The following is a 21991-nucleotide window of genomic DNA, read 5'->3' as shown; positions in this document are numbered from 1 at the left end:
ATGCGAGTGTAACATCCATATAAGTTACTTTATTTTAATTGTACATAAAAGGAAAAACAAAATTGAATTTTTAAATATTCTCTTAAGAACATAATTTATTTAATCAAGGAAAGTTATAGAAATTGTATCATTTTTTAATCTTTGTGATTATAAAACACGTAATAAGTAAAAAAAACAAATAGTTTTGTAGTTGAACATTCGTAAATTATACTGTACTCACTTTACACAGATATAACACTAACAGAATATAATGACTGATTTTCTAGAACTAATTAATCCTAATAAAATTTAAGTCAATTAATTTCTAAACTTAAAATTATATTATTGGAATGGTTAAAAAAAAGTTTTGATGTCATAGTACAAACAAATAAAAATTATAGTAAGACATTACTTCAAAATAATTATTAATTAAATGACTAATTATCTAAGTTATAAATTAATCACAACCATATGTTTTCACAGTAGTGGTATTAAAAATGTTTTACATCGTTTATTAACCATTTTTGTTCATCCAACATTTAATTGTATTGATTTTGTGTAAATTAAACCAATATTTTAATCATAATATTAATATACAGATATTAATACTTGACCTTCGATAAATGTTATAATGCAAACATGATAGCAATATAAACTTATACTTATATATTACCATGATATTAAAGAAACAAAAACTTTTTCATTTAACACATTAAAAATCTTTTTCTCGTTGGGATTTCATATTGAGAGTGGGTTGATTGATTTCACCTAAATGTTTACGAAGTAGTGCAAGATGATTTTTAACTTTTTGCATATTCGGATCAATCATTAATGCCTGTAAGTAATGCATTTCTGCAAGATCATATTTTTCCCAACGATGATACAAAACTCCTATGATAATTTAAGAAACAATAAATAATTTAAAAAAATAAAACAAGTTAAGTTAATACTTACCCAAATTTGAATGATATAATGCAACTAATACAGTCTTAGAAGTTCGGTGTTTTAGTTTAATAGCAGCCAAAAAATGTTTTTCAGCTTCCACAAATTTATCTATTTTACCTAATATGTTGGCTATATTAAAATGTAAATTTGGTTCATTTGGTAAAATAGTAAGGGCTGTACGAGCTACATTCTCTGCTCGTTTTAATTCACCAATTGACTCTAGCAGTACAATCATATTGTTCCATGAAATTACATGTGTTGGTTGTTGAAATGTAGCATTTTGCCAAGCAAATAATGCCTTTGTCTTCTCTCCCATTTCCAAATACTAAACATAAAATTATATTATACGAATAAATACCATCAAATATTTCATAAATGCCTCACTAGATTTCCCAAGTTGAAGTAACAATGAGGATAGCTTTTTCTGTGTTGTATGGCTGTTAAGTATGCATCTTCAGCTTTATTATATTCATGTTGAGCAGATAATACAATACCTAAATTCATCCAAGCAGCAGCAAAATCATTTCTAAATAGAAATAATTAAATACATTTTTTATTCCGTACATATAATCTTTAGTTATAATTCGTACATATTTAATATTAAATAAAATATTATCATTATATTAAGAGGAAGTTGTTGTCACTGTTTTGCAAACAATTCACATAGAAAAATCTCAATACTTAAACACATTAAAAATGTACAACTTAATTAATGCCATCATACATAATTAAGGAAAGTGATCATAAGAGTACTATAAATATAATTCCTAGTTAATGTAAATAATTATTATATATTTTAAGTAAAATATTAAATTCTTTTCTCACCTAATAGTAACAGCTTTTTCTAATAAAAATCTGGCTTCTTCCAATTCATTTTTATCTTTTAAAATATTTGCTAAATTATTCATCGCTTGATCATACTTAGGATGTAATCTAATAAATAATACAATTATAATATCAATAATTTACTTTAATAAGAAATTATATCATATTTACAGTAGAGCATGTTTATAACAGTCTATCGCTTCTTGTATATGTCCAATATCGGCTAAACTTTTTGCTAAATTATAATGTACTTTAGCATTCATTGGGCAAACTTTTAATGCACTTTTAAACAAAGCTAATTCAGTATTCCATTCCTTACTGCGTTGATATGTTCGAATGGAATGTACAACAATTAATAGTAAAATGCACATTCTAACTACCTAAAATACAATGAATAAAATATGAAACCAAACAACTTTTTATACAACAAATATTATACATAGATTATATAGGTGATATACTAACTTACTCTTTTAATAAAATAATTTAAACATAATCTCCTGATACCCAAGACTACAATTATAATAAAACCAGCAGAAGGCAAGTATAACACACGTTCTGCTATGACAAACCCAACTGTAAACATTAAATTTGAAGCAGGTAAAAATGATAAAAGACCTAATAGAAATCCCATTTGTATTTGTCTGAAAATAATAATATAATCATAAATATTGATTAATAACAATGATATGTAAAATCTGGAAAAAAAATACATACTTTATATCATAGTTTTTTGAAAATAGAATTTTATAAAATATTAATACAAGAATGGTCCAAAATCCAAAAACAATGAATAATCTTGGATCTTTAGGAAATGCATTCAAATATATCAGAGAAATACAGCCCATTGACCAATCAAAACATAGCCAAACAGGACATATCATTATCCAAATATTAATTAAATAGATGTAACTGTAATTCACAAACTGAAAAATTGTTAAATATGAAACAAATACAAATAAATTTAATTTAATTTAAAAAAAAAAAAATGAATAAATAATTAGGGTATGGTGTGGCGTAGTATTGGATTGCAGTCTTCTGTTGCTAGTTCTGAGATAGATGGCTAACTTAGTTCTTAATGACAAAGTCACGTGTACCAAAAACTTACCCTGCTATACCCCACCGAAACATGAAAAAATATACCACAGCTAACGGCTATAATTGCCAAAGCTTAATAAAATAAAATAAAAAACATTATAAATTTGCTTACTCTTTCAAATGGTGTTGTTAAAAATGATGCAGGATTATCAATTTGCTGGAAAATAGGAGGTGATCCCATAATAGTCCATCTACCATAAAGAATAATACAAAACCCAGCAAATAATATAAACAGCCTTTCTATTGATTCTTTTTTAAGTAATCTAATTATTTTTGAAATTTTCATGTTTTTCATAATACTTTGAAATGTGATTTTGTTAATTACAATAACTTCATACACACCACAAAATGTCTGTAATCAGGTATGTTAATATAGTTAGTTTTATTAATTCATTGAAATTATTAAATTCATAAAAAAAGGTCCTACCATAATCATAAGTCCTTGTTCTTTGCATAACATAGCCATGATACTTAAGACACAACAAAATAATGTAGCTATTATGTTGGTAAATGTATTTATTTGTTTCGCTTTTGCTGTTCTATGATAAATAATGAAGACAAAAAGTGACAAACATGCACTAAGTAGATCAGCACGACCAACTATACCAGACACCTAAAAATAAATAAATCAATAGATAAATAACTTGATTTCCTATTATATTTATAATATACAAATATGGAATAAGAACATACTACTTCTGTGTGAACAGGGTGCACTGCAAACATGAGAGCAGCTAAAAATGAAGTCTTAGGTGCATTTCCATTAAATAACAAATTATAAACATGTAATAGTTGACAGGAGACAACTGCATGTAAAATTATATTGGTGAAATGTAATGACTTTGGACACAAATGTCCATTATTTAACCACACATTAAACCTAAAAACAATGAAATCAATAGTTTTTTATTAAATAAATTTTAATAATTACATACCTAAAGGATAAAATTGTAAGCGGTCTGTATGATTTATGACTAGCGTGGTTTGTTAGTCTCGTACCCCAAAAGTCGTGGCTAAAAATTTTAATAACGGGTGTTTCAAGGTTCACATCATGATTATTTACAACTGCCTCAGAATCATCAAATACAAATGCACCATAATACGAGTTACCATAGCATAATATAGATACAAATGCTACTATTAAAATGTACAACCATACTGGAAATTCTGGAAATCATAAAATATTGATAATGATTACATTATTTAAGTAACAACAATATGAATAAATTGATATTAAAATGTAATTGTCTAACTTGGAATTGGTAATTTTGAATCCCAAGAGTTGTCTGTTGATTGCTTGGACTTCATAATTAATTCTTTAGTTAAATTTCAATGTTAACTGTTATTCAACTCAGTATTCTCAAAATGCATACTAATAAAGTTGCATGTCTGTGGTATAAGTAATATTTGAAACATATTAAAGGTTTTGAAAGAATTGTAATTAAGACTATCGAAAAAACAAAAATAGACAAGTCATTGAATAGTAAAACAACTAACACTTAAAATATTAATAGAAAAATAAGAATCATGCATACTTCTCCATTCTCCCTAAACTTGACGTTAATGAAAAATAACGTTTCCAAATAGGTTTCATGGCAATAAATATTTTAACTGTTCTGTTGCAACAGCAGTAAAGCAATCCATTTAAACTGCAAATTGCAATGACAATTACAGATAAATATTTATACTTTATAGTGAAATGTTGTAGTAGTAGTTTTGTAATAAGTCATTTTACTACTTTAGTAGGATCTACACGATTTGTAATCAGAGTATCAGAACACTAGCTAGTAAGACTGATTACTGAAGTACTAAAATACTGAGTACTGACCACAATACCACATAACATCAATAATATATTTTATGATTGTAATTCCTCCTTAATCTTTATCAACAATATGGCTAAATGATAATATGTAATCGCTGATTTTTTTCCATACAATTTTATCTCGGACAGTTCGGCCCTTAAGATAACAACCAGACTTTTCAACCAGAAATTATCGTGGAAGAAACCACGATTTAAGATACTATCTTTAATAATGGAGGAAACGTTGGGGCCGAACGATAATGCAAGCGTAACAACATTGAAATATAAAATTTCCCAATTTCATTCATAAACTTATGTATTTTTAGTTGTGATCAAAGAATATATTATATATTTAATATTTATAAATTAGGTTAGGTTATATATTTGTGGTCGTGACTCGTGATAATAGTCCAAGAGCCGTTTAAGTGTTTAAAAATTTATAATAGTTAAAAGATATTTTTAAACTTAAAATATCCTCTAATTTCACATTGATTCGTGGTCATGAACACGAAGACCAAGATTTAAATTGATTTGATCGATTTAGGGTTATGTACACCGTGTCATCGTGTTCATCTGTATAGTACAGTTCGTTACGACACTCAACAGTTATTATATTATTTTATACATTTTATATACATATTATTATTAAAATGGAACATTTTGATCCAAAACACGTTTCTCCGTCTGTTAGAAAAACTGATAATGGACAAGTAAGCATACAAAATATTTATGTTACAGTTGAATAAGAATGTTGAATTATTTATTTTTAAATGGTCAAATCACAATTGTCTAATTTAAGGTTCTTACACACTTGGCGAATAGTTCGCGCGCAGACGCGATTTAAAATCGCTTCTAATTTACGATATACAATTTTACGTAGTTAAAATTCGCGCCAAATCATCATAACCTCGTGGCACGATTATAAAGAACTTCTTTATTATCGTGTCTCGTGCTTACTGGTTAATCGTTCCCCACGGTCTTGCTGCTATTTGTACATTTAAAAGTTTTTCATTTATAAATATAATTTATCATTAAAAAACGGTTTTTTTGAGTCGTGCTCAGTCTGTGTCTTGCTTATATATTATGAGAAAAAACGAACAATTAGACGTTATTGGGTCCATCCCCGTAACTTAAAAAGGTCACGTGAAGAACAATTTCAAGTAACATTTATGATGTTAAGATCTCATTCAGATGAGTTCGAAAAATACTACTGTATGTTCTTAGTTATCACATATTAAGCATAGATTGCAAAACAAAAATACAATTTTACGCAACTCAATTCCACCTGACGAAAGATTGTCAGTGACATTAAGGTAAAATAGTTAAACTTGCATAAACAATACGTATACATAATTTTTTCTGAAGGGGGATCTGTAGAAAAATTTTTAAGCCATAAACAAAAAATTAATATATTTATTATGTCCTAAAAGGACATAGAAGATCAATCCATAGATCTCCCATTGAATTGTTATGTACACAAAAGCAAAACTAAAAATTAATTATTAAACAAAGCATTAAGTGCATTTAATTATATAGTTATATTTATTAATTATTTGTTAATTATGAAATAAAAAAAATAATACATAGCAATCTTAGCTTGTGTATGTTATATATTCTTTAAATATTCAAATCATACTTACCTATTAAATAATTATTATTGAACAAAATACAAATAGGTAGCAAACCCATGTCAAATAGTTGTAAATACAAAATAAAAGTAAGATTTTACATTTAGCAGCCTTTTAGCTTAAATAATAATATTAAAAAAAATCTAGAAAACACTTATAAAAAACAATTATGAAATAAATATAAAATATACTGGTGTTTTAGAATACAAATATAGGTAAATTAGGATTGTCTAAAATAATATTAAAAATATTAAAAAAAAATTTAGGTTCTAATAAACTTAAATATTAGTATAATTAAAACCGTTTGAATACGATGATGAATAATATGTAGATTGCATTACAATATTAGTAATAGGATATATTGCAGGTTCCGATAATGACTGCGAATATGAGTTGGTTTGGTATAACTAGCAATGTATTGCTGTATTATCTTCAGGAAGGTTTTTTACTCTTTGTATAGTATTTATTAGCTCAACGTAAAGTATTGACTTTTTGTCTTAACTGACAGATTTCATTTGGGATAAGAGCGACATTCAAAATAATTTATCTGGGTCCGATTCTTCTTCTTTTTGGCTGTTTAAAGATTTCAACAATTCTTCTTCAAAAATTAATATTATTTGTTTTTTACGTTTTTTTATGGTTTTTAAATTTGTAAGTGCTTTTTCGGAAGAAGCACACATAGACTTTTCATTTGCATCAACGAAATCCCCTTCCACCGTTTCATTATGTTCCTTATTATTGCCTTGTTCATCCTCTGTTTCTTCCTCATCATCACTGTAATTTCCCTTTGTTCTAAAATGCGTAATTTATTATAAATTAGTAAATTCCAATATATATTCAAAGATAACTGTAGTACTAGTATTTACCTTCTATTTTCCATCATTGGTCGCTAAAACTCTAAAATTTCTGAGTATATGTATTTTTTTTTTTTTTTATTCTCTGCTTGGCCTGATTTTGTCACACATTTTTTTTTATACATTTACCTCAAATTTTTCCATTTCTTCTGCAGTTCAATGACTTCACAAGTTTTAAATACATGGATTATGTTATACAATAAACGATTTGACGTTAGATAAAGTATACTACTTTGTGTCCGCGGAAACAGGGTAAACTTTATCATTCATTATCCTGTAAATATTTTTCAATTCTGTTTGTGGGACGTTAAATTAGACTAATATGGACATGTTCAAATATTAAATTATTAACTATTTATACATTTTAATTATTTGTAAATTCAATTGTAATAAAAATGTATAGTATTGTTAAAAAATAATAGATTTTTAGAATTTTATTTTCTGAAAATATATAATTTATTAGGTACTTTAATAATAAATGTATAATGTATAATATGGTGTTGAGAACAAAAAAAAAATTAATTTAATACATTTTTTTAAATTTATACGTATAGCTTTAATTTTGCCAATTTCGAGATGAGAATACAAGTTACAAAATACTCGAGTTATACAATTTTAAGTCGGGAATTTATAATTCATATTATAGTCAAATTGAACATCTCGCAAACAGTATTGAAAAACATTTACAGGATAATGAGTAATTAAGTCTATACCTTGTTTCTGCAGACACATGGTTTATAAATGTTATAAATTACAATAATTTTATGGTTTTTATTTATTCATACTATAAATAATATATTTAAATGGTAAATAGTTATGTATAGTATTTATTTATCTAAATGGTATTATATAACAGTACTTTGGTCCTCACTCAGTATTGTATTATTATTATACACTTTTAAAGTTTATTAGTCTCCCCCCAACTTACCCACACAAGTGCTAAAAAAAAAATTATCTTCAAATTATATTAGATTCAGAGTGAAACAATGAATATGTATTAATTTTATAATGTGTGTTTTGTTTTTATTCTTTATGCCTGGAATGTAAATCAAGATTTATAGTAAGACATTTTTTAATACCTATTTATTTATTTTATTTTATAATTGTATTCATCTTGTTAAATTTTTTCATATATACATGATAATATTAAAAAATTGTACTTATGTATTTGCAAATTTAATACAAGGTTTCTCATAAATTGTTATCAATGTTAATTTTATTGTCATTAATTTTAAATTTATTATTACAATTTTCCTTTTTTTAAATTTAGATACTTGGCTACTGGAACAAATTTTTTGTCATTGCATTTCGACTTTTTGATGGGTGTATCGACTATAGCCAAAGTCATTCATGAAACGTGTGTAGTGTTATGGGACGAGTTACAGTCCACTGAAATGACACCACCTATAGAAAAAAATTGGTTGGAAATAGCGGAAGGTTTCTATACAAAGACTCAATTTCCAAATTGTGTTAGAGCGGTCGATGGTAAACACATTAGATTGCAATGTCCAAAAAACAGTGGTACTCAGTACTACAACTATAAGCATTTTTTTCTTTGGTTTTACTTGTGGTTGTGATTCAAATTATTGTTTTACTGTAATCGATGTGGGTTCTTTTGGGAAAAAGATCGATTGCAATATTTTTAAACAAAGCTCTTTTGGAATAAAAATATATTCCGACGAAATAAATTTCCCTAAATATAGATGTCTACCTGGAGATGAAGATGGTGTCTCTCAGCCATTTGTACTCGTTGCAGATAAAGCTTTTGCGTTAAGTAAGCATTTATTAAGACCTTTTCTTGATAGAAGTTTGAACGACAACAAAAGAATATTAAATTATCGCCTTTCTAGAGCTAGGCAAAACATAGTGTTCTTTTGGAATTTTGTCCAACAAATGGAGTTTTCCATTCTACTCTATTAGTAACACCAGATGTTGCTGCGTCTATAACTAAGGCAGCATGCGTATTGCATCATAGGAATGGTTCTAATATTGAGGATGTGATTAATTGTGAGATGGATGGTATATTAGATAAAATTGGTGTTGGAAATGCATCTTCCAATGCTAAAGATATAAGAGAGTATTTTATAAAATACTTTAATGACCCAAAATATGCTCTAAGCTGGCAAACTAAAGTTCTAGTTTGAATACACATTTATTTTATTTACTTGTATAACCTATACTTATTTTTTAACCTTTAATATTAGATTGTATTGTATCCATAGTTTTCAACTTAAGTGGTTTTTTTTATTATTATTATTATTATTACTACAAATATATTATATACTAAATTAATTAACTTCATATTTACCATGTTTTAAACATTACAAATACTTTTATAATATAGAGTTTGAGAGCAGTAATAATGGTAGATAACTAATTATTAATGTTGTCCTGTTATTTTATAATTTTTTATTTTAATTTACCTAATGAGATTCATTATAATATGTTTTTATATGTATTTTTATTATAATTTTAATAATTATTATTACAATTTTTTCAATATATATACATCAATAGACAATACTTCAACACAAATATTTATTGTTATATTTTTTAATTGTTCATGCAACATAATTTTAAAACGATTAAACCGCGCGTCTTGCAAAGATTACTTTTATTTTGTATTTTGCCAAGATCGATTTCCTCGGTTTTTTAATTTATATAGTACACCCACTATAATATTATCTATAATAATTAATTAGTAGTTAGTTATAATATATTTTTCTTAAATAGATAAAAAAAATGATATTATATTTTTCCCACAAAAAAAGTATCTATTTGAATATAAAAAAAAAAAATGTTAACTTGTTGAATATTTTTTTTCTAAAGCATCTAGAATACATATATGGACATTTTGGCGTAGTCACTTTAGATTTTTTTTCATAAAATTATTTTAATCACGTTTAGATATTATGTTTTCTATTTGATATATTTATGATTGTCACAGAATAAAAAAACATTTGTCAATGTTTATCTCACTCTTGTGGGTTTCGTATACGTATTTAGTATTAACCTAGTGGTCGAGATACTTTATTTTGTCAATTACAGACAGGCAAAGGTTCACTAAAAAATACATAGACGCCGATGAATGTATTTTAAAATTAGTCAGTTATTATGATATTCGTAATGTTATAAATTTTTTAAAAGATATAGCACATCATTTAAGTATGATGAATTTAATATTTTTATTTATAATTTTAATCGAATTCTCATTCTTTTTGTTTTAATTAAATTTGTATTTCATTTTAAGTATAAGTAGCTAATTATATAATTATATTTTTATCTATTTCTTTATGTCTTATCAATTATAACACCTATACTTATATAAAAAATATATAAACTTTTAACTATTATATAACTTATAAATAAACGTTAAAATGGTCCTATGCCAAAATTGCCGCACCTAAATATCTTTGGCCGACTAGAATAGTATTCAAATATAAAACAAATAGGTACCTACCTATTAATACACTTTTATTTGAATACTTCACAAACCTGTGATGCTTATAATTTAAAAGTATAATAATAGAGTAAATATAAAGAATATAGCTATGTTAACCTAAGTACGTTTTACTTTTTTTTCGGTTGCTCAAGTTTATCAAAATCATTTAGTGTAGCCCTTGCAATTTTTAACCAACTTTTGTTTTTCAATTTTTTTGTGGTATTCTTGATTTTAAATATGATATGTAGATCACACAATATATTAATTTAAATAACCATTTTTAAATTCAGATTAGAGCGATGAATGTTTTTGTAGAAAAACTATACTATATGAAACCACATAAAAATGTATACCTACATAGTAAAATCAAAAAACCCCTTTGAGTGTTAAAAAATACTCACCTAAATTCCAGATAGCGTTTTCTTGGGATATCTCAATAATAAAAGATTCTGGATCAAAACTAGTTGAACTCATATTGAAAAACAATTTTAAATTATGAAAATGTATACTTCAGACGATCAGACGTATGATGTATGTAACCAGGAATGGCAGGAACGATCTATCAATAACTGACCACTTAAATTTCAAATATTAATATTCTGATATTTAAAATAAAATTTTCGCGGAAACACGTGCGAACATTCGCCCAGTGTGAATAGACCCAGTCAAAACGTGTTTAATTTTAGCCGTATTGGGCGAATGTTCGCCTAGAATTAAACATGAGCGATCGATGACGGATTTTATCCGCTTGTTTTACATAGTGTGAATGATCTAATTTAATATAAGCTGTTAATTTTAAGCGAACGTTAGCGGCGATTTAAAATCGTGTCCGTACACAAACTATTTGCCTAGTGTGTAAGAACCTTTAAATTATTAATTTTTTTGGTACTTCCGTGTTATCTCGACTACTAAAATATTTCCAATTTTTCATTAAAATTTTGTTAAATGGTGGATCTTCTGCAAAATTTTGACGCCAAACAAATTCTGTCAGGTATGAATAACGTGACCATATTTTTTTTTCTTCAAAGCGGGACACCTGTACATTATAATAAGAAAATCATATCATTTTGCGAAAAATTACAATTTTTTTCGTCGTAAAGAACGTCAACTAACTCGAGGTACAGTACAGCGCGTGCCAAGACAACGGAACTACTAAGAAAATAATATTATGTGTAGGTATTCGGCCGTATTACATTTATCGCCGATTCCCGCAGTTGACGCGGTGGCAGCGACAATAACAATAAGATAGTTATTTTTGTACCATTTTTATCTATGGACTGGGTTTTAGTGTTTGACGTAATACATACGTATTATTACTATACGACTATACAGTATAATAGTATAAATAATGTATGATTGTGATTTGTGATCAATAAATAATTACCACAAGTCGACTTTTCTTAAAGCAGGACGTTTTTGGGTTCTTTGGGGACAGCGGGACGTATGGTCACGTTAGGTATGAATCCAAATGATAGCCATTTTGCGTATCCCCAAAGGTGTATATCCTTTGAGTGAATTATTTCAAAAAATCATATTGAATAGACAGAATATGGATAATAGGACCTAAACTAATTGGTTTGTAGTAGTAAAATATACATTGAAAACAAAATTAAATTGTATATTACGATGATACGGAAGTAGTCTTGAAAATATTTGGATAATTGAGATAACACGGAAGTACCATTTTTTTTTTAAACGTTTAAAGTATGGGAACAATTGTAGTTTAGCTACCACGCAATTTTTTGGAATTTTTTTTTTGTGAAACATGTATTTCAACTAAGTAAGAACGATGGTGCAAAAAAATTAGATTAGGTTAAATCATTAGTTTGGGAGTTATAGCGTTCTAAGGTTTGCGATTTTACGTTTAAATGCGTGCGCGAAATGCTGTACCTACTGTATTGCCGTAGGTCACTCTAACGAATTTTTCATTTTTTTTTTTTTGTGGTGTTTCAAATACGTGTTTTACATGCTGAATTCAAGTGTTTGAAAAAATTTGCGGAAACTTACCGTTCAAAAGTTATGGCAATTCAAAGTTGCCTTGATTACGCGTGTATCGACACTCGGCGCCGTCGCTCCGCTCCGTAAATCAAAAATATTCCTCGACTTGTGTAAAACCACCTCGAGTGAACCTTGATTTTCATCAATATTGTTTCTATGTTCATTTATTGCCAGCGTGGTCACTTGCTCGCTGCACTCACTCGGACAATATTAAAAACGAAAATATCCCTTGATTTGTTATGCAACACCTCCTCAAGTAGGGGAAAGGTTTTAAAAATACATTATTGTTCCACCAAGTCACTGAGTATGACAAGTAGTCACTCCCTTAATAATATAATATAATGGGAGCGACTACTGTTGTATAAAATATATCTGAAAAATATAACCGGAGTCGGTAGAGCGCGACTACTAATTGTCATACTTACGATATAGAGTAGAGTATTTATAGAGCGACTAAACAATGATAGCGGAAAATCGTTTGCACCATCGTTTTGAAATACTCGATATACAACCAACCCCTCCCCCCCCAAAAAAAAAAAAAATAATAATTCGGGAATTTTTGAATTTCAAACCGTTATAAATTAAAAACCAAGTATTTTCTTAACTTAGTTGAAATAAATATGTTTCAAAAAAAAATTCCAAAAAATTAAATATATTTAATAACATTAATAAGAATATTTAGTTAATAATTAATTATTTGTAGCGAAAGTAATATTTAATTTGTATTTTATAGTATGATAATTCTCAGTGGAAAATTAATATCATTAATGCATACAAAACCAAATTTGCGGAACAAGCAAATATGCCAGCTAAACAGAAACCTAAGTACAGAGATCTAATTAAATCCATATCTAAAGAAACCGGTATTGGCCAACGAACTGTTTCAACGATTTTGTCCGAATACAAAAAAAACGGTACAGTTACATCTCCAAATAGAAAAATAAATAGACCGACAATAATCGAAAAAGTTGATGACTTTTATAAAAACGAAATTCGAAAAATCATACATGAGTTCTGGCTTAGAAAAGAAGTACCGACTATGATTAAAGTTTTAATGATAATGCATGAAAATTCTAATTTTCCCACATTTTCTAATACTTCTTTTCGCAAAATTCTTAAAGATCTTAATTTCGAATTTATTAAAATATCTCACGACAAATACAACAACGCTCTAATTGAGAAAAGAGATATTGTTTTGTGGCGGCGAAAATATTTAGAGTCAATAAAATATTATCGACAACAAAATCGTCCAATATATTACTTGGACGAGACTTGGGTGAACAATGAAGATACTTCTGACAAAACATGCGTCGATCGTTCAGTCATATCCGATACATTCCTTCAGAGGCTAACCACTGGACAAAAAAACCAGTCGGGCAAAGGTAGTAAGCTTATTTTAATGCATATAGGTTCGTCTGAGGGTTTTGTTGATGGAGGAGGCCTAATATTGCATCTTGAATCAAATAAAAACTCTTCAGATTGCCACAATGCGATAATAAACGGCGATACTTTTCACGATTGGTTTACGAGCATATTACCTTTATTAAAATTTAATGCTGTGATTGTTATGGACGATGCGCCATACCATTCTAAAAAAATATATTCATGTCCGACATTTTCGTGGAAAAATCAAGATATCATCAACTGGTTGGAGGCACGAGGAGAAATAATTGATCTCCCTTTAGTCAAACAACAACTATTGCAAAAGGTAGACAAACTAAAACCTCTCTTTGATTCATGTGTTATCGACGACGTAGCGAGAGACGACAATAAAATTGTACTGCGATTACCCCCGTATCATGACGAGCTGAATCCCATGAAGTTAGCGTGGTCTGCCATTAATAATCACGTTCAAATGTGTCGCGCTACAAATAAACAAATGGACGTGCAAAGGTTACTAAATGAGGGCTTAGAACGAGTTACGCCTATTATGTGGATTAACTTTGATAACCGCGTCAAAGAGGTAGAAGATAAATTTTGGAAAATCGACTTCATGTCAGATGAACTTTTAGACAATGAACCTGCAACGGAAGCATCAGACGTCAACGTAATAGAAATAACTATTTCCGAATCTGATAACGATGAGTGATGACTACGAATAAAATATTTGTATCTCCTGTTAATTAAAATAATATTATTATATTTTATATACACCGAATTACTGAATAGTACATGTCTATTGTATATTTGTTAGGTTACAAATAGTCCAAAAACTGTAGAAAATAATAAAAATAATTCTAATTAATTTTAAAACTATTTGTAATATTAATAATAATAATAAAAAAAAATACATAATATAATATTTAACATTTACAACTAAAAATGTATTATTATTGATGTATACATAATTTGAAAAATAATTTTAAATGAATACTAAGATGTTGGGCAATAAAAAAAATTACAATTACAATAAAATGTATTAAAGGTCTGTCACAAAATTAGGATGTACAACTAATATAGGATCTTCATCTAAAACATCTTGTTCTTGTTCTACACCACTGGACTGTGATTTTGATTGTTGAGATAAGGCAATTAATACATTATCCTATTAAATAATAAATATATTTTAAGTATAATAGAACAATATGGTAAATTTATTTGTTAATTACTTACATTATAAATTAAACGATCTAATACTTTTTCAATGAAACTTTTCTTTTCCAACAACTCAGATTCGTCATTGATTTGATCTTCAATTTGTTCAAGATACCAATTGACAATGCCACTACGTAATAAACCACCATCTTCACTCTCCCCTTTTTCTAAAACATTAAATTGTATTGGAATTTATTTCTTGCCAAAATAAAATATTAGGGAGCTCTGTCATTGTATATAAGACATTACTAGGACTCATAAATAACATTTTGAAAATTATATCAAATGCTATTATGAATATTTATGAAAAGTATCTACAATTATTCTATTTAATTTTTTCAATTAAATTAATGAAACAATATATTTTGTTTTTTTTTTTAAAAAAGTGATTAAAGGTTGAAATTTCCAATTTTCTTACTTATTTTATAATTATCACAATTATTTTGAAAAGTACTGAACGTTTTCACTCCTCAAAAGTACTAACTAAATCTATTTACTATCATAAATTAATATTACTTAAGTTGAAGATTGAAGCATTTTTTTCTTAAACAAAATGATACACAAAAAATAACATATTTTTGTTAACCTATACATTTATGGTTCCACTTGGAATCAAAAATAAACCAGCTAAATACAAACCAGCTATTCGTTTTTCTTCTTCACTTCTCATATAAACAACAAGCATGTTGGTAATGCGTTTATACTCGTCAAAAGCAAGCGTTAATTTTTTTTTAGTTAATCCTTGTTTTTCTGGTTCTTCTACAGAATCAACATCCATTCCTAAATAACATAATATTATTGACATATATAAAATAAATCAAAAATAATATTAATAATAAAATCAATTTATTAAAATTACCATCAGTAGTTTCAGGTATTCCATTCAATAGATCATCACCGTCGTCGTCTAGATTGACATCGGGTTGTTCTACCCGGATTATAGACTTATTAAGTAAATTGAAAGCTTCAGACACGTGTTTAGGCATTACCTGAAGAAAATTTAAATTTTAAAATTAAATATTTGTTTTCTATATAAATAAATAAATCATCATTTACATGATCTGAACATTCCATTTTAGCCATTGCTTCAGATAGACGAATTAATGACTCTAATTGTCTTACTGTTATACGCCATGTTGATTTTGTACTTGATTGACTATCACGCTGTCTTAATTGAGTATATGCATTAACTAATTTTTCTGAAGCTTCCTAAGAATTAAATACAAATGAATAATTATACTACCGCAACTTTCATAACAAAAAATTTACATATATTTTTTTTTACTTACGACTGTGAGTTGGGGTTTAAATTGACGAGCAAAACCAATGTATGTTAAAATATCTTCTTGACTATATAATGTTTCAGTTGTATCTTCCATATTACTGTGGATTTCAACAATTGTCTTTGCGATAGCATAATCAACAACCTACAGTTATATGTCATTAATATTATTAATTAATAAAACTTAACAGTATTGTGAATAAAAATTATTTTTACTTACCTCACTACATTCATCAATAAGAACATAGAATAAATCAAAACGAGACATGATTGGAGCTGAGAGAGATACATTTTGTTGTAAAGATTTACTTCTATCGTACCGGCCGTTAATAGGATTTGCCGCTGCTAATATTGATGTTCTAGCATTTAATGTTGCTCTAACACCAGCCTAAAACCATACTAATTATAGTTTTCATACAAATTTAAATAATAATTTTTGTATTAAAATGTAGTACATCACAAATATTTAAATAAATACAATTTTCCTATTCCTAAAAAGTAAAAATCCTGGAGGAAAACTTAGTAAGTGCATTCTTTAAATGTACAGAAATCCAATTATGTTTATCTTTATACATATCAATGCACTAAAAAAACTTGTCCACTATTCAAAGTTATTACACCTATTTTCATACCTTATTAAGATTAAATTTAAAATAAACACTCCTTTACGTTGTTATTTCAGAGATAAATTGTTCTATTTAGCTTATGTAATTCAAAAATAGTATAACAATTAATAACTAATACATAATATGTAATAGCATATTTAATAAAGTGACAGCTTTTAATAATTGACAATTTAATAGAAAAAAAAGAATTAATATCAAAAAATATTATTTTATACTAATTTTAAGTAAAACCACCTATATAGTCTATTCCAAACGAGATCAGCCTTGCGTGGCAACCAGTTTTTGTCCGGAGGCAGTCGGGCTCCCTTATTACCTAGTAGTTGTTTGACTGTAGCTCTACCAGCGGTGGAAGCCATGCCCATGCACACAACTCAACTGCTGAAGGCTGATCTGATTTAGAATGGACTTTAGAGAATTTAAAACTTAACTATTCTATTTATTTAAAGATATTTAAATTTGTATTTGATTTTAGATAATAAAACAAAATATCTTAAATACTATACTTTTGCTATTGAAATGGTCTGTTGTTCCATAGCTTCATGAATAGCTACTTGATCACGTGGATCCATTTTATCAAATTCATCAATACAACACACTCCATTATCAGCTAACATAAGTGCTCCAGCTTCAATAACAAAATCAAAAGATTCTTCATCCCTAACAACAGCAGCTGTAAGACCAGCAGCACTAGAAGCTTTCCCAGAAGTATAAACAGCACGAGGACACATATCAGCCACTTGTTTCAGTAATTGAGACTTGGCGGTACTAGGATCACCAACTATACAACAATTAATATCTCCACGAAGGGTAGTGCCTTCTAATGTTGTTTTTGGAACTCCACCAAAAAGCATTAATAAAACACCTATAAATGAAATCAAAAAATGAAACATTAATTAAATAAATATGTATGTATAAACTTAACAACCTTTTTTAATTTGATCATTTCCATGGATTGAAGGGAAAAAACTATTTATTAGATTCTGGTATAAATTACGGTCATGGTTCATTTCATATATTTTTTCCCATTGTGGCCCAGTCATTTGTCTCTTCATACGTTCAATTGAGTCAACAGTCAATTCATCATTGTGTATTTCTCCACTTCCACCAAACTACAAAATATATTAATTTATTAAATATTTGTTTTCTATTTTAGTTTAAGGATTTTTTATAATACCTTACCCTTGAACCTGTTACAGATAAGCTGCACGCCAAAAATGCTAACTTGTAATTCAAATCCCTGATTCCTAAACATTTTAATCCTTTGACACCTTCATTATTTGCATCTCCTCGTTTTTGCCCAGAAGCAGATTCAGCTCTGGCAGAAGGTGTGGACATAACACTTACATCTGGGACCACAATCAATGTACCAGTAAAATCATATCTATCGCCCGCTTGCACTGTTTCAACATTTTCATTTCTCAGGATAATTTCAAGACTAAATAATAAAATTATTCAAAATATGCATGAATAAAAAGTATAGTTTTTATTTTATTTATAAATAATTAGAAATATGAGTTAAATAATAATTTTTAATTTTAAGTTATAATGCATGATTTCTATCTATATTTAAGAAACAGATAAATAAACTATATCATTCTTTAATTTATAACTGGTAGATATTTATATTTTTTTTTTTATTTTAAGTATTTTAATAGGGAATGTTTACCTTCGTGGAATGCTCCCTCGAGGAAGCTCTGATTGACATTCTTGTACTCTAATCTTTTGAAAATCAACAAATCGAGATTTATTAACATTTAAACTGAATCTCCTTCTATTAGCACAAACTGGATTTCGGCATATAGTTGGCTGCGTATACTAAAAAAAAAAAAAATATTAATAGGCTAACATTTTTATGTACAAATTGTGTTTTTATTAATGATTCTGCACATATAATCTTAGTCATTTTATACCAATTTCTTTGTTTAGCGATTGTTTAAACAAAATAAACAGGTCAATATTGTTTTATTCAAATACTGAGATAAGAATGAAAAATGAATACTTTAATTTTAAAAGTATATAATACTCTAATGGATATAAATATATAGGAAAGATAAAAGCAATAATTCTTAAAACACTTATAATATATACTTTTTCTACTGTATGGCACTAATTTATTGTAATTATATATTTTAAATGGCAATCCCGCAGTAAATTTCTCTGGATAATCATAGAACTAAGTATAATTTATCTTTTATAATAATATATACATTTAGATTATTTATAAAATTATAGCTTACTTTGAATTGTTGTTCAACATTGGGAACATCTGTCTGGCAGTCCTGACAAGTGAAATGTCCAGCTACTAGTTCTGGATGAATAGGATGTGTTCTAATAACTTGTCCAGAAATACGCACCAACTCACCAATTTTGGAAGTTGTTAATTCTCTTACATTAAACCTAGTGGTAACATCTACAAAGCTCACAAAAAAATCTTGGTGGTTTCCTGTAGCTTCAGTCCGATCGATTACAAAATTTCCAACAGCTAAGCACAGAGCTGGATAAACTCTAAATAAATAACAAAGATTAAGTTAGGTATATAATTAAATAATATATTCTAAACATTAAGCAGTTGTACCTGTAATATTCTTCAAGAATGGTGATAGCAAGATTCTGATTGAATTTTTCAACATCAAGGAAACTAACCTCTAATGTATAACGTTCAGAATTTGTCATCTCAATAGCAGATTCTAAGTATTTAGGTTCATTAGAACCTTCTTCGACAAATCTAAAGTTTAGACAAAAATTATAGAACCGCTATACCGTGGTGTAAAATTAAAGTATAAATCAAACTTACTCTTCTAAGAAATCTTGAAATAGTTTTTGCGATCTGACTTTCAACTGATCGCGTACCCTATTGACTCCTGTCTGAGTTTCTGCGACATCCATACTGAATAATGAATACCAACGATCAGATTAATATTAACAAGAAATTATTATTGTAAAGTACACGATAATGTCTATATAAATTTATGAAACACAGACAACGATGAGAAAAAGAGCGAATTATGATTTGGGAATTGACGATATACAAAATAAATTTTAAACGAACACGGTCTATTTTCAAAAGCCGGACAATAACTATGTAAGCTATAACTAATGTAGTAATGTTAAGTGTTAACTGTTCGTTGTTGTCTACCAGAAATTGGCGGGAAACTATATAACCTGTATAACCATATTTATCTTTTAGTGTACAACTTGTTGTTTTACTCTGTGATACCATTTAGTACCACTTCTCAGGTTATGGTAGTACAGTTAAAGATAATACTATAATATAGATAACAACTAAAAAATAAATAAAAATATTTATTTAATAAAAAGTACCTACTTGTATCTTACTAATTTGTATATTGTGTATTGTCTAATTTATTTGTCCTGGAAGGGGGAATTATCTTTAAAGGCGGGAGGGGAGTCCAAAACATTGTGAGTTGGCATGTAGAAAAATATCCTAGATTTGGAAATACTCAAATACCTATACCTGATGAAATGACGACTAATGGACCGACCCATCATAAGACTAGAGTCAATCTCTATAATAGTCTATTTCATAATCCATAATACAGCACCACTAAAACAGATCCCCGTATAGCCTCTGCACTGATGAATGGGCGTATGCTTAGATGGACATATGAACGAAGTTTTTGTGTAGGTATTAATACTATTTAAATAATATTTTAATACACGATGCGTATTAATACGACTATACCTATTTTTGTTCCGCATCTATTCCAAACATAAACAGACTAAACATCAGGACAACATGTACAATTATTATACATAGATTAGTGTACCTTTATTATACTTTTTACAACAATTTTAGAGTAGGTACCTATACTGTAAAGGTGTATATATGATTTTATTTGTTCAGTTCCCGGGCGGAAGGGAGCACCTGTCCTCTAGACTCTAGAACGCTTCGACATCTGGTCCATCTGGAGCAAGCTTAACTTAGATTAAGTTAGGTTAACCTTCGTCCATGTTGTGCCAAACATGACACAAATTAGTTTTTCATAATATAAGTATAGTTTAAAAATTAAAATTACAAAGTTACTAGCTTACTGCACAGATGGCCTGATTCGGTACAAAAAAAGTTAACAATTTGGAAGAAAGAAAACAATTTTAGCAAAAAGATCATAAATGGTGGGCCACTAAGTACATACAGCTGGTGACAAACTTTATCTGGCTTGCAGACTATAAACATTTATTCTTTAAATAATTTTTTTTATTGGTAAAGTAAATAAGGATTTTATTAATTTTTGTTTTATTTTTTAATTTTACCTTTCTTTGACTAAATAATAAGTACATGATCCCCAAAAATTCCTTGAATATTTAAAATAGCCCTTTAAAAATATTGATTGATGATTGTTGAAACTGAACAATAGATGAAAAATAAACAGCTTCAATAATTATTTTTGCGTGGGATGATTTATGACAATCACATACTTCATGTTACTATAATAAAATTTGATATTTAATATTACTGAATACCTATATGGCTATATGGTACTTACTAATTAAAAAAAAAAAAAATACTATCATGTAGGAAATATTTTCAAAATAATTTTTAACTTAGGTACCTAGAGGTTTCTAAATATAATACATATTAAAATATAGAAAATTGTATACAAATATTGAAAATATTTGAAATGATGGTGTCCGACGTCCGTACATATAAATGGCATATTTTAAACTTTGGTAAATTTAATGGGATATGTTATTTGAATATTTTTCTCCGTGATCTTGGAGATTTTTTATATAAATTTTTGTTTTTAGCGGGGGGGAGGGATAAAATGACATCATGCATTTAGGGTTTTTAAACTTAAGCTTTCGATTATTTCTTAACTTCCGTAATATTTACTTTATTAATAGATGTAAAAAATAGTAAAATACGGAAACGTAATAGGTACCTACATAATATTTA

At 27.7% G+C, this 21991-nt stretch overlaps 4 protein-coding genes across 5 annotated transcripts; 1 reads left to right on the top strand and 3 right to left on the bottom strand.

Annotated features, from left to right (window-relative positions):
* Positions 1-194: 194 nt before the first annotated feature.
* LOC113555470 (protein O-mannosyl-transferase TMTC4-like) lies at positions 195-4669 on the bottom strand. 2 transcript variants are annotated; one of them, XM_026959782.1, is made up of 13 exons: positions 4383-4669; positions 4101-4294; positions 3783-4014; positions 3541-3727; positions 3275-3460; positions 2960-3199; positions 2467-2675; positions 2219-2393; positions 1921-2129; positions 1750-1857; positions 1309-1450; positions 934-1249; positions 195-870 (listed from the first exon to the last, which is right to left on the bottom strand). In XM_026959782.1, exons 2-13 carry the CDS (start codon positions 4153-4155, stop codon positions 692-694), a joined length of 2238 nt encoding a protein of 745 aa, XP_026815583.1. In that variant the 5' UTR covers positions 4156-4294; positions 4383-4669; the 3' UTR covers positions 195-691. The 2 variants fall into 2 exon arrangements, with proteins under 2 accessions (XP_026815583.1, XP_026815584.1); XM_026959783.1 differs by having other exon boundaries at positions 4101-4236.
* Positions 4670-5114: 445 nt separating this feature from the next.
* Positions 5115-14783, top strand: LOC113555472. Its single transcript, XM_026959784.1, has 2 exons — positions 5115-5361; positions 13307-14783. Exons 1-2 carry the CDS (start codon positions 5302-5304, stop codon positions 14660-14662), a joined length of 1416 nt encoding a protein of 471 aa, XP_026815585.1. The 5' UTR covers positions 5115-5301; the 3' UTR covers positions 14663-14783.
* LOC113555473 lies at positions 6521-7355 on the bottom strand. The gene is made up of 2 exons (XM_026959785.1): positions 7146-7355; positions 6521-7071 (listed from the first exon to the last, which is right to left on the bottom strand). The coding sequence occupies exons 1-2, from the start codon at positions 7160-7162 to the stop codon at positions 6813-6815; spliced, it is 276 nt and encodes a 91-aa protein (XP_026815586.1). The 5' UTR covers positions 7163-7355; the 3' UTR covers positions 6521-6812.
* Positions 14784-14913: 130 nt separating the features above from the next.
* Positions 14914-20193, bottom strand: LOC113555469 (DNA replication licensing factor Mcm6). The gene is made up of 14 exons (XM_026959781.1): positions 19871-20193; positions 19652-19801; positions 19314-19581; positions 18743-18891; positions 18256-18511; positions 18002-18185; positions 17580-17938; positions 16671-16838; positions 16458-16595; positions 16225-16377; positions 16028-16157; positions 15808-15948; positions 15187-15335; positions 14914-15118 (listed from the first exon to the last, which is right to left on the bottom strand). The coding sequence occupies exons 1-14, from the start codon at positions 19960-19962 to the stop codon at positions 14993-14995; spliced, it is 2463 nt and encodes an 820-aa protein (XP_026815582.1). The 5' UTR covers positions 19963-20193; the 3' UTR covers positions 14914-14992.
* Positions 20194-21991: the final 1798 nt, after the last annotated feature.

The sequence above is a fragment of the Rhopalosiphum maidis genome, chromosome 4, assembly GCF_003676215.2.
Source record: "Rhopalosiphum maidis isolate BTI-1 chromosome 4, ASM367621v3, whole genome shotgun sequence".
NCBI lineage: Eukaryota > Metazoa > Arthropoda > Insecta > Hemiptera > Aphididae > Rhopalosiphum > Rhopalosiphum maidis.
The sequence above is the reverse complement of the archived record's forward strand: the minus strand, read 5'-3'. Positions and strand labels throughout refer to the sequence as shown.